The sequence below is a fragment of the Paramormyrops kingsleyae genome, chromosome 2 (assembly GCF_048594095.1).
Source record: "Paramormyrops kingsleyae isolate MSU_618 chromosome 2, PKINGS_0.4, whole genome shotgun sequence".
Taxonomy (NCBI): Eukaryota; Metazoa; Chordata; class Actinopteri; order Osteoglossiformes; family Mormyridae; genus Paramormyrops; species Paramormyrops kingsleyae.
The window spans coordinates 2845095-2860362 of NC_132798.1; the positions used below are offsets into that span (position 1 = coordinate 2845095).

The 15268-nt window shown below is 37.6% G+C and overlaps 1 protein-coding gene across 5 annotated transcripts in view; it reads right to left on the minus strand.

Annotated features, from left to right (window-relative positions):
- Positions 1-1744: 1744 nt before the first annotated feature.
- pappab (pregnancy-associated plasma protein A, pappalysin 1b) overlaps positions 1745-15268 on the minus strand; it is a 142025-nt gene continuing 128501 nt past the window's right edge. For all 5 annotated transcript variants that reach the window (XM_072703524.1, XM_023809601.2, XM_023809602.2 and 2 more), the window contains one exon: positions 1745-7634. In XM_072703524.1, the coding sequence (XP_072559625.1) occupies positions 7530-7634 (105 nt within the window). In that variant the 3' untranslated portion in view covers positions 1745-7529. The remainder of the gene's footprint in view (positions 7635-15268) is intronic.

Consider the following 15268-nt stretch of genomic DNA (forward strand, 5'->3'; position numbering starts at 1 on the left):
CCACTTTGAAGTGTGCAGTTATACAAAAATTATCACTCCAGCAGTACACCAACATGCCGTTGATTATTGTCGTGTAATTGGTCAGCTTATCGTGCTTTATGCCTTACATGTTATCTGTGGGAAGTTAATCGTTTCCTGTTCTAATAATTATAATGGCAGTCTTATAGTAAGTAGATATAATTCTGTGTTCTACGCATAAACTAATAAAACTGGATGTTAACAAAATTCCTTGTTCAAGGGGACAACATCTCAGATTTAGTGGCCTGCTTTTCATAGCACCTGATTCATAAGAACATAAGAAATTTACAAACGAGAGGGGGCCATTCGGCCCTTCAAGCTCGTTTGGGGAGAACTTAACTAATAGTTCAGAATTATTAAAATCTTATCTAGCTCTGATTTAAAGGAACCCAGGGTTTTAGCTTCCGCTACACTAGCAGGAAGACTATTCCATACTCTAACTACACGGTGTGTGAAGAAGTGCTTCCTCAAATTCGATTTAAAATGTTCTCCCGCTAATTTCCACTTATGGCCACGAGTTCTAGTATTTAAACTAATATTGAAATAGCCATTTGGCTGAACAGCATCCAGACCCGAGATCTTTCTCGTAATCAGCTACCTTTATTTCAGTGGAACCCATAAAATATCTGTACTTTATATTTCTGCTCCCTGTATGGATTACCTTACATTGATCTATGTTAAATTTCATCTGCCAGGTATCCGCCCAGTCGCTAATTAAATCCAGATCCCGTTCTAGCCTCTCTGCTGTTAGATCAGTATCTGCTACACCACCCACCTTGGTGTTGTCTGCAAATTTAACCAGTTTACTGTATGTATTGGTGTCAATATCATTAATGTAAATTAGGAACAATAGTGGTCCTAAAATTGAACCCTGCGGTACCCCACTATGAACTCAGGCCCACTGTGACATTGTGCCTCTAATAACTACTCGCTGTGATTCATATTCTGAAACAAATTTTCTTACTCTCTTACAATCTTAACAAAGTACACAACGCCACTGCAGTTTACTTGTACTTAACCAGTGTTTTATTTCTAAACAATACATACAAGAAAAGTAACATTTTTTTTGCTAATCGTTTGGAACCTATGAAAATATACAGTACACCAGATGTATTTTTCATGATAAACCAGAGCACCAAAAGGAAAATTTATATATATATATATATATATATATATATATAAAGAGAAAATAAGATGATTTTAGAACTGTAGAAAATCAACTGAACATAAAAGGGTTGTGGCAAGTGTCCAAAACAGTGCATTAGATGCATGGACTGAGCGGAGTGGATTCCACCAGGATTAACAGTGCGTATGGATACCATAACAGTGTAGAAGTACAGATCTAACCCTCTGCCTAGTTACATAGCAGGCACACGATGAAGAAAGGTGTGTTGTGTTCAGGGGGGAGAGATTGGGGGGCTTTTGGTTGTGTACACTCAGTGCCTCTATGAAAGTTTACACTGAAACGGGAGTAGGGAGGCAGAGCGATCCAGGAGTGCCGACTACTGCACTGAAGATGACATGACTGAGAGGAGGAACTGCTCCGGAAATATAACTATATTCTCTGTTCATCTAATAGCAATGGTTTTATTAAGTTGTTACAAAGAAACCTTCAATTTGTTCCATTTCCTTGGATTTGCTAGCAAAACAAATTTTGCAATTGACTGAGATGCGTATTTTTTTAATAAACATTAACTCAAAATGTACAATACAAAAGGGAAATATGAAATATGACAAATAACAGGAGCACTTTAAACTTTATGTAACTTTTTTTTTTTTTTTTTAAAAAAGCTTTTTTGTTTCTTGTGAGGTGGTATTTATCCAATTTTATGGCTGCAGGACTACTTTCCCAAACACTGACTTAACTGAAAACTGAGGAACCCATATTCCAGCCAATGTTTGATTAGTACAATATGAAATTTGACCTGTCTGAATGTCTTCACTACTGAACATGTGCGAGGTAACCAACAAAAGAAGTTTCGCATTCAGATGGTAGGTGTGTCCTACTGTATAATGTGAATTCTGAAGTCTTTTCATATGCCACTTCTAAATTCTCAGTCACATTCTTGTCCCTCAGTGATAAGCAAAAATAAATGCTTTACATTTTCCTGATGAGGACATACTATAACTGAATTATGTAACATAAATTATGAACAAGATAATGGAAGATGGGGACAGACAAGGGAAAAGTTAATATTAAAACTGAAATGAAATGAGCGCAAAATACAAATAATCGAAAAATGTCTTAGTTCTGAAAACGTAAGCCACCACAATTTGGAACTTAACAACTGTAATGCCTTCAAATGAAACTGCTATTATTATTATTATTATTATTATTATTATTATCATTATTATTATTATTATTATTATTATTATTATTTTGTACTAAAACCAAATACCAACATGTCGTTATATGGGATGATCTGCATTATATCCAAAACAAAAATTCACCCCTACTTCAGGAGAAAATACAATTATTTAGAATATTAATATATGAAAGAGTACAGGAAGATGGAGAAAGAGACAGAGGGATAATGAGCAACAAGGTGCAGCACAGCTGCTGAAACAATCTCTTCCTTGTAGATTATTGCATTTTGTAGATGGAGCAAAGTAATGGACAGATTGGTGCCACTGTTACCAACAGAATTTCTGGGATGCCCTGATACCATTATGGAGAATTCCAAACGTCCAAAGGAGCTTTATTAATTATGCAATTATGTTAAAATATATGCTTAATTTAAGTAAACATTTTATTTTAATAAAATATGATCTTTGATGAACACATGCCATAGGACTTGCAAACATTATAGTAAAGTTTAACATCAAAACAATGAATAAAGTCTTTGACCTTGTCTAAAGCCTGCTCTTTGAGACACACATATATATATATTAATTATATAATACATGAACTTCAATAGTACTTTGCATATTTGGTGTGGAATGAAGTCACGCATTAAGACAAATACGAGAATTATGAGATTGTTTTCCATGGTAAACCTCTTACATGTCATGTAACAAATGCTCAATGGACAACTCAACCCAAATCCCAAAACTGCATTTGGCAATTACTTCAAAAACCAAATTACATGAAAAAGCAGATAGCCCAGTGATATTTTCTGTTAAAGTCTTTTGTTCCTTATGCTACATCTGAACATACAGCTGGACCTCCTCACAACGCCTGATTAACCAGAATCTGGATCCATATGCCTTATTTATTACATAATTTACAGCAACATTCCATCCCCCTCTCAAAAAAATCTTATTTAAATCTATCAAAACCCTACATCCTTGTTCTAAACAAGACTTTGAGGACCCCTTGAATACACAATAATGTTTAGTGTGTATCTGAAAATAATTAAAGGGGAAGAGACATTTTAAAAAAGGAGGGGTAAAAAAAACATGGGGAAACATTTTGTGGATTATATTGTGTTCTCTTTTGTTTAATTGTGTACTGCAGTAAGGTTAGACCTGTAGTTTATGGGAACAAGAAAAGAAAAAAAAATCAGAGACAGATGACAGAAAAAAATAATTGACCTCACATCAAATAATATTACAATGGTAAAAGGCAAAAAATAACTTAGATGAACACTGTGTGAATATAAATTAAAAAGATGACATTCTCAATAAATAATTCTACTATTTACACCATTATATATTGCTATGAGACTTAAATTACTAAAATAGCTAAAAACAGAAGCAGCAAACATTACAGGCATGAGGTAAAGCAAAAAATGTTGTGGTGCTTACAGTAGACTGTCAATGATTCTTTTTCCCTTTTCATTAACATTTTTTTTTCAGAATTTTCATTTATTTAATTTGCGTTTTCATGGCTTGAGAAAGGCAGTATATAAAAAAAGAAAAAATACAGTTTAGTTGTGTGTTTCACAAGGGCAATCACGGTCAGACAAAAGAAACTGATCACAGTTTTGAATTGTAGTTTTGCTGATAGCAAAGAAACAGATTATCAATGAGAATGGCTGCGAAAAAGAGATACAGGGGAATGACAGGTAAGCAGCTTGGTCCAGTACTAACATTTGATCAGCTCATTGGAGGGAGATCATGTGTATATTGATCCTGAGCTGATGAGAGGAAACAGATTGGTTGTGTGGCTGTTTTCCAGGAGTCCTCTAAGCATTGAGAAGTGATGGTTTATTTCATTTTCATATACTTCTACATATCTATTCATTAATAGTCATATGAACTGGTATTGTATCGCAATTATATGTTGTGCACTCCCTGCCTATCGGTAATATGTTTAAAGCAGCAGTATTTTGCATACAGTTACATACAATTTGACAGTATCATAAAAAAGCACATGTGGATTAACTATCGCAGAACAATACATTTCTCTTACCTGACCTACATATTGAGAAAAACAAATCGTACTTAACTGTCATCTTTAAAACCTACTGTACAACCTCCTCCTTTAGTTGTCTCCTGCACTTTTTACTGCTTGGTCTTGGAGAAGCTACTGTACAATGTAAGCAGGCCATGCGGCTACAGTAAGCTGGCTTTCATTTCCATGACATCTCTTACTCTGATTGTCCTTGTTTCGGTAGCTGCACTTTACTCGGTACGGTTTCTCGACTTTAGAGTATCTGAATGTTTTAAGAGACGCAGATTTCTAAATGTGTGTGAAAAGATAAGGGATAAATCCACATTGACAACAATAATAAATGAATGGTTAACATTTTATAATAACAGAGTCAAAATAAAATATACTACACTTTAAAAAAAATAAACCTGTTTGATTTTAGCAGCTTTTTTAAAAGTAGACTTTAAAATGACTGTACAAAAAAACAAGTGCAGTAACTGAGGTCAATAACAGGAATACTGATTAAGTATGAGTACATCTTGCAAAAACAAGACCAGCAATAACAAGAAAAATAAAAATATACTACACATTTCATATACTCATTCCTTCCAGACCTAATGCTATTCACAAAACCAACATTACAAAATCTACAGAAAACTCCTGCCCATTTCTCCAACATAATGGCGAGTAATAGACACGTAACTTTTGGTAAACCTCTCAATCCAGAGAAACGTGTCAAGAGTACAGCTGCAGTATGAGTGTGTTACAGTATGACAGAGACTGTTCCGAACAACACAGGTAATGACCTAGAAGAAGCCACAGTTAAAAACCAGGTTAGAGAAGCGGCAGGAGGAAGAACAGCACAGACATGCTTACGATGGTCCCTAGTAACTTTACACAAGAGCCTGTGAAACAGCATCCCACCTAAAAACCATTCTTGATGGGATATATATCTTTTAGGGGGCTTGGGTGGTAGGGGAGGGGGTAACTTCTGACATTAGACAAGGGTCTTTAAAAGGGATTTTGCATCTTTGTGTGTTCATATTTCTCTGATTTTCAGAAGGTAAACGAGAAAGAGAGGTAAAAGGTGTGTTCTCTTTAGCTGTCAGAATTTCCCTCCAAAAATATTAAACAGTTTTGAACCATGTGCCCCTCATTTCCAGCTTAAAAATAGACCTAATAACAGCAAGAAAGTAACAATGTGGAACAGGCAGGTGAGAAATGGGCCTTGCGAATAAATCTGAACAGCACAATCATTATCTGGGACCTACTGATACAGTCTTGGTCAGATTCTTAGCTATAGTCACCAAGACCATCACAAAGAATCCAGCCCTTCTGCCACTTCACCTGGACATAAAAATCACTTCACTAGCTTTCACCATTTACTGGAGACATGTAAATGGTCATCTCTATTTGGTTTGCGACTAAAATAAGCAGTCAGAAAGGTGATTGCCACAACGCCTGAATCAATGATTCATGTTACCTTATTGACACTGAGGAGATTATTGTCCTAAGTTACATTCTTAATGTCACAATGAAATACATAAACAGGCTGGTGAACACTGCAGGAAAAAAAGAGAAATGATGGAAATAGCATTGATACATCATTGTTATATATGTTATGTATAGGGCCGTAAAAATGTTGCTTAATTCTTAAGGTTCATATGTCCTTAATAAGATACAACATGAACACCATACAGAGACAAGTTTGTGAAGCCAATTTTTCAAGTGTGTACATGTTTCATAGTTGCATACTGATATACAATCATACATCCACCAATATCTCCCCCATTATTTTTTCTAAGTAATTAAAAAATGGCCCTACTAATATCAGAGGTTTTACAGTTTTTTATATTTGGCATTTGTGTTTTGAGGGCATTCTGTATGTGAAGGACAGAAATTATTTTGGCATGTCAAGTCTATAAAATCCACTACCAGCTACTTATCATGGCTGAGTTGAGAAGCCAAGGTGTACATCTGTGAGTGTAAACCCATGCAGAGACACATATGGATACGTCCTCACAAACCTATTATATATGTATATTTATATACGTTTGAAGGCATTTACTCTGTGTGAACTTATAGCATTTTCAGACACACGCACGCACGTACATTTATGTATCATGGTTAGAGGTAACCTTTTAAGCGGATAATACACTATTGAGCATCACGGTCTCACATGAATAGTCTGCAGAATCAGGATGTTTGGCCATATGGCAAATAGCAGCAAAATTAGCAGCAGCGACAGCTGTACTAATGCAACTGATCTTCGTCACTTTTCCCCATAATCATCTTCTTCCCCGATGAATTTCAAATCAGACTATATTGTAATTTGACAATATAGGTACTATTTTCTTCTAGTGTATTTTTTCTTTTAATTAACAAAGAAAACACGTTCTTCCTCAGTTCAGCCAAATCAAATCTCAGCTCTGCACTCAACACTTATAACCCGTGACCCAAATAAATAACCATTATGATTTAATTTTGAAAGGTCCAATTTTAGGACTCTCCCCTCTCTGTTTTCTATTCTTTTCTCACTTGCAGAACAACCATTATGAGCATACAGATAAATAAAAATGATAATCATAAGGGCTTATAAATGGTCACAGGTTACAATGTCAGTAACAGGTTTTTTTTTTTATGTTATTTTCAGATATTTTTTTTTCGTTATATATTGTTACTGTATTTATACACATACACACACACATATATGTATGTATGTATGTGTATATATTCCCTCATTTATTACTTCTTGATATATACATTGTTGATACTTTTCCCTAAATATTCAACCAAACACATATTTCCATGTGGATCTGTTATTTCATCTGTCTCTGACAAGCAATTTCAGTTTTTCCTTATCTTAGGAAAATCAAGACAATAAAGGACAGAATGGTGAGTAAAGCCGCACAAAACTACAGTGACATGATTTCTTTTCAGGTTTCCTTTCTTTGTGTAAAACTATATTTTCTCATGTGTCGTTGGGTTCTTTTCTGTTTGTTTGTTCATTTGTTCTTTCATTCCATTGTGATTTTATTTTGGTGTAAATTGTTTCATACCCACTTCAGTCCTTTTATTTTCTTCCTGATGAGAAGGCAAGTCGGCAGACATGTAGGGGTGCAATATGAATGGAGAGGTACTCCTGTAAGCAGCAATGTAGCAAGGAATGTATGGGCCACTCAGGGGATCGCTGGACTCAGCCCAGGGAATGTGGAAGCCCCCCCTTGCTGTGCTCCTGGGCGTTGGGGTCCCGGCAGGCGCAATCTTCTCGGATGTCGCAGGACATCGGAAATGGAATAACCTGCAGAAGACACAGGGTGAATGGTAAGCTTTACATGTTTGAAGTACATCACTCTTCCAGCTAGATTCGCCTTTGGCTGGTAGAGGCAACCAATGATCTCCAGATGCCTGGTCAGATGAGTCAATTTCTGCTGCAACATTCAGATAGTAGGGTCAGAATTTGGCTTAAGCTCTATCCACCCTGCCTAGTATCAACAACTGAGACTGGCAGTGGCTGTGTAATGGCATGAGGTTGTTTTCTTGCCATACTTCTGTCCCCTTAGTAGCAACTGAGCATTATTTTGAATGCTACAGCCTACCCTTATTATTGTTGCTGACTATGTCTGTCCCTTTATGACCACAGTGTACCCAGCTTCTAATGGCTACTTCCAGCAGAATAAGGATAAGACAAACTGTTATTAATCTCACAGGTGGGATATTACCAATGTTACAGCAGCCCAGGACAGCACAGGAGGAGTAAATGTAGCATAACCATACAATATTACAAAAAAAAACTGTATAATAACTACAATAAAACTGTACAACAATGCAAATAGGTCATTTGCATAATGAAAGTGCAGTAGATGAATAGGGAGCAACTGTGTGACAGTATCATGTGAACATGGACCAAAGTCCTGAGCAACGTGTACCTAAGAAAGTGTCCTGGGAGTGTATATAGGTAGACAAATAGGTGATTTGGTTTGTGTGTGTGTGTGTGTGGTCCACATATACCTTACCTTGTGGGGACCAAATGTTCCCACAACATGATGAATGCCCATTTTTTGACCTTATGGGCACCAGTTTCCAGGGGTTTGGTTACTTATGGTTATGGTTAGGGCTGGGTAGGGGTTAAGGTTGTCATAGGGATTAGGGTTATACCCATATAAGTGAATGGAAAGTCCCCATAAAGATATGAGTACAGGTCTGTGTGTGTGTGTGTATAGAAACAAGAAAAAAACAACCATTCAGTTAAGGTACTTGCATGGGACAGTGACATTTACATCCATTTCATTACAGTACCATGGCAGCTTATTGGAAAATAGCTCCAAAATAACTCTAAAAAGGCTCTGGTCCAACTGTGACAGTAACAATTTAACATTCATCTCCAGATCCTCTCTTGGATCAACAACAACACAACTGTATAAGTGCCAGTTTTATTGAAATTTGTCCTTCCATAAAACCTTGTAAAAACATGGCTCAAACACACACACACGCATAGACACGCAAAACTTTCCAGTGTGGGGCCCCACTGTCTAATGTTTACTATGAAACCTGTGGTTGTCAATAATAACACTTTAATAGAAAAGAACACGTGGAGACTGTTTCCCTGCCAGGGTTCCCACAGGTGCGCACGGGCCGCTCCTACAGAGAAACCCAAACAGACCATTGTTAGTCATCTACATGGCAACACGACAGAGTTCTAGCTTGAAGCGATGAGGAAAACATTGCACAAGGGGACCTTTGTTCCCAGCACCTATGTAGGGAAAAGGGGCAGAGGTGGGGGGGATGCCCTCTCTCTGCCCCGTGAAACACGCTGGCTCTCCTCACCCTGTGTCCCCAGCCGCTGTGGGGGCTTTTCCCAACTGTAAACCTATCCCATTCATCTTACCCATAATCCCTTGCTAAAGACGTGCTCTCCAGCTCTCCAGCATCCTGCCTCTCATTACAACCAACACTTCACAAACTGTTGTGCTTGCATAGGAACTTTTTTTCCCCTCTCCTGTTTCTCTTTCTGCCAGAAAAAACACTTTTACGAGCATCAACGCTGGCCTTGAGGAGAATTTTTCACTGGGCAAAGCTACCTCCAGGTCTTCAGTAGGGTTACCAAACATGCCTCTTTCCCCGGAATGAGAAAGAGCTCGTTCTCTCCAAAACAAAGTAGTTACTGGAACAGGGCAAATTAATAACATAACATAACATTAAAAATAACAAATATTTTGAAAACATTTTCAACATTAAAAAAATAATTAAAATATGTATTTTTATTTCCCTTTAGTGTTTACCTGCTATTTTACCAAAATAGAAAAAGAATATGGCACCACAGGGAGTTTAGTGATATTGTGCTTTTCTGGTCACAGCAAAAATGTCTGGATGTTGGATGCTTTCTGACAGCAAGTTGCATCTCAAACGACTCAAGCCGTAAATCAATTTCCCTGATTCTCTCAACTAGAGATTAAACTGAAGGCAAAATAACATGATTTCATGAATGCATCTCCTGTCATGACATTATGTTAGATAACAATTTGAAGGTGCATAAGCATCAGACACCCATACTGAAACATCTGTGGCGATTCCCTTCAGAAGTAAGGATAAGACCTCATGAAAGATTTTCTTGAAAGCGAAATAGTTGAGCAGTTCGGTAGTTCTGCCATGCTTCTAGCGCCATGGAAAATTTGCGGGGAATGTGAGGAGAAGTTGCCCCCATGGGAAGAATGAAGTTATAGCCTTGAAGGAGCTAGTGACTGGCATTAGAACATTAGAACATTAGAACATTAGATCTTTGCCCTGACTTACCCTTAACTGCCTCATAAGCAATCAAATAGAGAAAAAGGTGGATAATAAAAATTCTTTCCTCATTAAATGCAGCATCATAGGTTTGCTTTCACACTACAAGCAGGACACTGAAGAAGGTCTCTCCTTAACCCCAATTTGGCTCTCACACATGGTCTCTTGTAGAGTTTGAGGGCAATCAGATCGTGACCATGGAGCCATGCAAGCACAGGAAGGCTGAGCGATTCAGTATTTACTCACCTTCTTAATCCCAAGTAGCAGATTGCTGTATGGCAAACAGACATCCTATAATAAAAGAATCCTAGACATCTTCATGAAGAAGTTATTGAATGCAAAACAAAGCCCGTCAGTCAGGACTGTTTCATCCAAACCGTTTAACTTGATGGAAATCAGGTCCTACTGCACTAATAATCACCATTAATTATCCTCTTTTAAAGCAACAGGGAATATGTCCTTTTGATTTTAATGTTTCATCATAGCTCATTCATAAAATTGATTTTTAAACATTGTGTTATCAGTGTCACATACTTCAACTAAATTGTCTTCAATCGACTGTAGTCAGATTATGGCATAATGAGTCATATTAATTACATTTTCGATTTCGAATGACAGGGGATTGGATTTGAGAGCCCTTTCCATCCATCCTCCAACCACTTATCCTGGAGATGGTCTGGGGGGGGGGGGGTTAGGAAAGCAGCAAAGATCAAAAGGTAAGAGTAATTCCAGGACAGGATAGCAGTTCATCACTACTGGACTGCATGAGGAAATCTGTGTATTTGAAAATGTCGTACAATAAAAAATACAGTTATGGAACCCCAATTGCTGCTGGTCCTGAGGAATCGCTTGTCCTTACAAACTGCTAACATGAACAGGATGGTGGTGATGTTCTCAACTAATACTCAACTAATACTCATGTATTCCAATACCTTCATATCCAAACAAAACAGTATAAGGATGGTTTGATGCCAATTAATCATAAAACTACATTTAAAACAAAAATATATTTGAAACCAAATTACAGGTGTGTACTCTTAAAAAAGCCTGGGAGTTACATCTATACAGAGTATACGGAGTTTTCTTAAGGTTGGCTTATTGTCAAAGGTAAAAGAAGAAAAGAATAAACTTAAACTACTAACTTAATAACCACAACAACAACGTCATACTCATGCAAATAATGGTGTTTGGCTACGTTTATAAAGTACTTAAGTTAGATCAAAGTAAGTCAAACAATAGAAACAGCTTGTTCTTTAATCTGCCCATAGAATGCTATATAAGGAATGTGAGTAAGGAATGCCATGTAAGTTACGGGTAATAGAAGCTATGTCAGTTTGTCTACAACGCTGCTCACACAGTCAGCAGAGCATTACAGTACATTGTCTCCCAATATCCCACAATATCCCAGTCATTATCATTTTTACAGTGTAAACATCAATTAAGCTCCCCTAATTTAAGATGGGACTTCAGCCACTTCCAAACAGGATATCAGAGATCAGTATTTCCTATGTTCGCAATTTACTACAAAAAAACAAATTCTTGCTGTAAAATTGCTGTGATTTTGTATATTGTATCTTTGTATTATTTAATAATTTTTTTTCCCTTGACGAGATAATTAATTAAATAAATAAACAAACAAATAAATAAATAAAAATCACAGCAATTTTTTTCCTGCAGTAAATTACAAACGTGAGTCCATGTCAGTGGATGCTGTGACTCCAAACACAAATGAAACAAAAGCCAATGTGAAGTTTCCACAAACATCAGGGTGTTTGAGGTTCACCGTGCACATGTCACGCAGGGAAAATAACGGGATCTGTGTCGTCTAGCTGCCTTCCAGTAAGGAGAGCAGCACAGTACAGTCTGAATGGTTTGAACTGCATGGGAATAAGAAGCCAAGTGTCATACTGTGGCTGTTGGTGTCCTGAGAAGAGGCGGACATCAATATACAAAACAACGACAACATCAAACAATCGAAAGGGGGAAATAAAAATAAAGAGCGGAGAGAAAAGGCTGATCGGATTTCACTGCAGGGTCCAAGCCTTAACGCAAATGAAAAACAAGCACAGAAGCACAACGAAATAATAGCCTTCAAAATTCCTCCCACTTCCAAGAAATATTTCCTTCTAAGGGGATCTCGGAGACACAGAAGCACGTTATGGCCACTACACGCTTGCCAACAGCTTTTACTCATTAGAGAGGATTCCACTGTGGCCTTACGTGCATTAGGCCTCGTGCCTTCAAAGTCCAGGAGACAAATAATACACATCAAGTCATCCAGAACTTCAAAAGTGCAAAATCGCAAGAAAGCCCCGATAAGAAAGTAAAACAAACAAAAGCGGAAGGGAATTACATTTGCTTCTTTCGCTTAATTGTTGCACTCAAGACGGGGACAGAAAAGCAGTCATGGCATTTGTGCGTGCGTTGGCCCTGTTAGTTTTTTTATTTTTTTAATAGATGTGCCCCCACAACCGCCCCCCCCCCCTCAAAATAGGATATCAAGTATGAGATGGGGACATTGTCCTGGTATTTCCTCTGTTAACAATTTAATATTATAAATACTATTTCTTTTATCTAGATTAGGCAGTTTTAAAAGCAGCACCATTTCTTAGTATGGCAGTATGAACACGCTCTATGTCAAAGTATTTGTCAAACCAATTATTTCACATGAAACTTTTTACTGCTTCATTCAGTAAACATAAAATTACACTGGCATTTTATTCAGTGCACAAAAACATGGATATTTAGTTACATGCTGAAGGCACACTGAGCATGCATTTTCATATCTTTTTTGCCAGAAATTCTGTTCAGTAGATTTTAGGTATGATTGTGCTTTAGACTCCTCTAGAGGGCGTGAAAAACTTGCTAATTCACATTACAATGGGGATTACACTTCACACGCATCTGGTTTCAACACCCTGTTAAGGCAGAGCTGAAATATAAGCACCGACCACAGCACTGGTTATCCAATGAACCCACTTATTTCACGTTGTATGGGGAAATGATAATAATAATTATTAAATTCACAAATTTACAGCATAAAAATGCTAGGCCTGTATATGCCACGTAAATTAAAAGTGGCATGAACTCTACAAGAGCCAAGCTTTGGAACCATTGATGATACCTGCACTATTCATGCACACAGGTAAAATCAATTCATGCAGTTCACAGAGAGGCATAAATACTGTTTCACTAGCCCAAAGTAACAATGCTCAGACCACAGGGATTCTAATCACACTCAAATCCATGTCTCTAATCTAATGGTAGTGTCATGACACAGATAAACTGGACCTTCAAAAAAGAAACAATTGTAAATAGGAAAAGGTAGGGACTCAACTTGCAATCAAAATATTATATCATGAAATTTCTATAGAATAATTACTTTAGTACTTAAGATGGGTGGTATTGTGAGCTGTAAATGCTGAAAACCATAGAAGTCTAAGCTTTGTAAGCGATCTTGCATAAGGCCCTATAATGCAGGCGAAAAACAAATACTAAGATGCACTCAGGAAAAAAAGACAAAAAAAAATACTGTTGTCACAGACCAGGAGAAGCAGCACAAGCGTGAATGACGTAAGGCGACTGCATACAGTCACTTTGATACAGATATTCTGTCCTTATTCTTATTTTTGATTCCGGCAGCTGGTCAATCAAAAGATCACTAATCATCTTCAAATTTTGTCTTAAATCCTGTTTCCAGGGAAACTGCTTTATAATACCAGCTCAAATGTTGACTTCAAAATCTGCCAGGAGAGCATATCTGCGAGGTGTGCAGGGATCTGATGCTTCCCAAAGCGTGTGAACGCGCAGCCTTGAGGATGCCCTGATTCAGCACTGCGTCTGACCTGACTTTGTGCTCACTGTGTGAGTCGAACCCCTGAAGTATGACGTCATGCTGCAGCACACGGCTGTCTGGATGTGCAGCTACTCCTGCTGCTCTGATTCCCTGCCTTCACAAGCTGCCGACATTGACATCTACTCAAGCACCAGCATTTCCCGGCACACATACATGTTGTTTCTCACCTACAAATTTAGAATGCTCTGTTTGGTTTTTACTGTTTTGAAGATCTATATAGCTTTTTGTATCATTTATCATTAAAACTTAATATGGTACGACCACTCATAGTAAAAAAAAATAATTGCAGATTGGAGATACATGTTGATAAGCATTTTTTTATTACTATTTTTAAATGCATACTGTATATACCGTGACTAATTCTTGCTATGGTAATATTATATGCCATTTACCCCACAGAAAAATGTGAGCAGTGTTTTTTGGATTCCCATATAACTCACAGCATGAGGTTACTGCCAGAATAAGGCAGTAAGTGACCAAATACACAATATCCAGAATTATCTCCTTTTTTGCCCCCTTCTTTTCTTTGTGAGGCTGATTTTGGCTAATCCTATCAGCGTTTATGTAAATATGAAAAGATTTTATGAACGGACAATGTGAACATAATATACTAGTATACAGTATATCTCATACAAGGTTTGTGTTTACTACGAACAATTTAGACCAACTGTTCCCTGTGAAGATTCCACCTTAACCCTCCACCATCAATATCGACATGCATCTCCATCTCTACCACCCAGGTTATAAGAAAGCTAAGACAGCTGGGAATGGATCAGCAACAAATATTCAAACCGCCCCTACAACTGTGAAAGGTCCTCCTAAAGACTTGTTTCTCATGCCTAGACCCTGTGCCCAAGAAATAATCCTCCAATGCCCCTAAGGACTACAGAGCAGTAGCACTGATATCCCATATAATAAAAGTACCTCAAAGGCTGCTCTTCTAGCATCTCAGATCACTCATGAAGGACTTCATCTCCCTGGTTTTAAATATCAGGCACACATACGTGTGGAAGATGCTATCCTATACCTGCGTCATAGAACCTACACGCCTGGACAAATTGAGCACCACCTCTCTGGTGCATTTTTCACCATCTAGCCTTCCTTGCTGGAGGAGATGCTTAAGGTGATATTGGTTGTGTAGGTCACAGTTGCCTGAATCACAGATTACATCACCAACAAGCCACAGTTTGCATTAGTAACTGTGCATCTAATGGGGTGCTGAGCCAAGCAGGAGTGCCCCAAGGCACAGTGCTGTCACCATTCAGGTTCACTTTGTACACCACAGACTTCAGGTA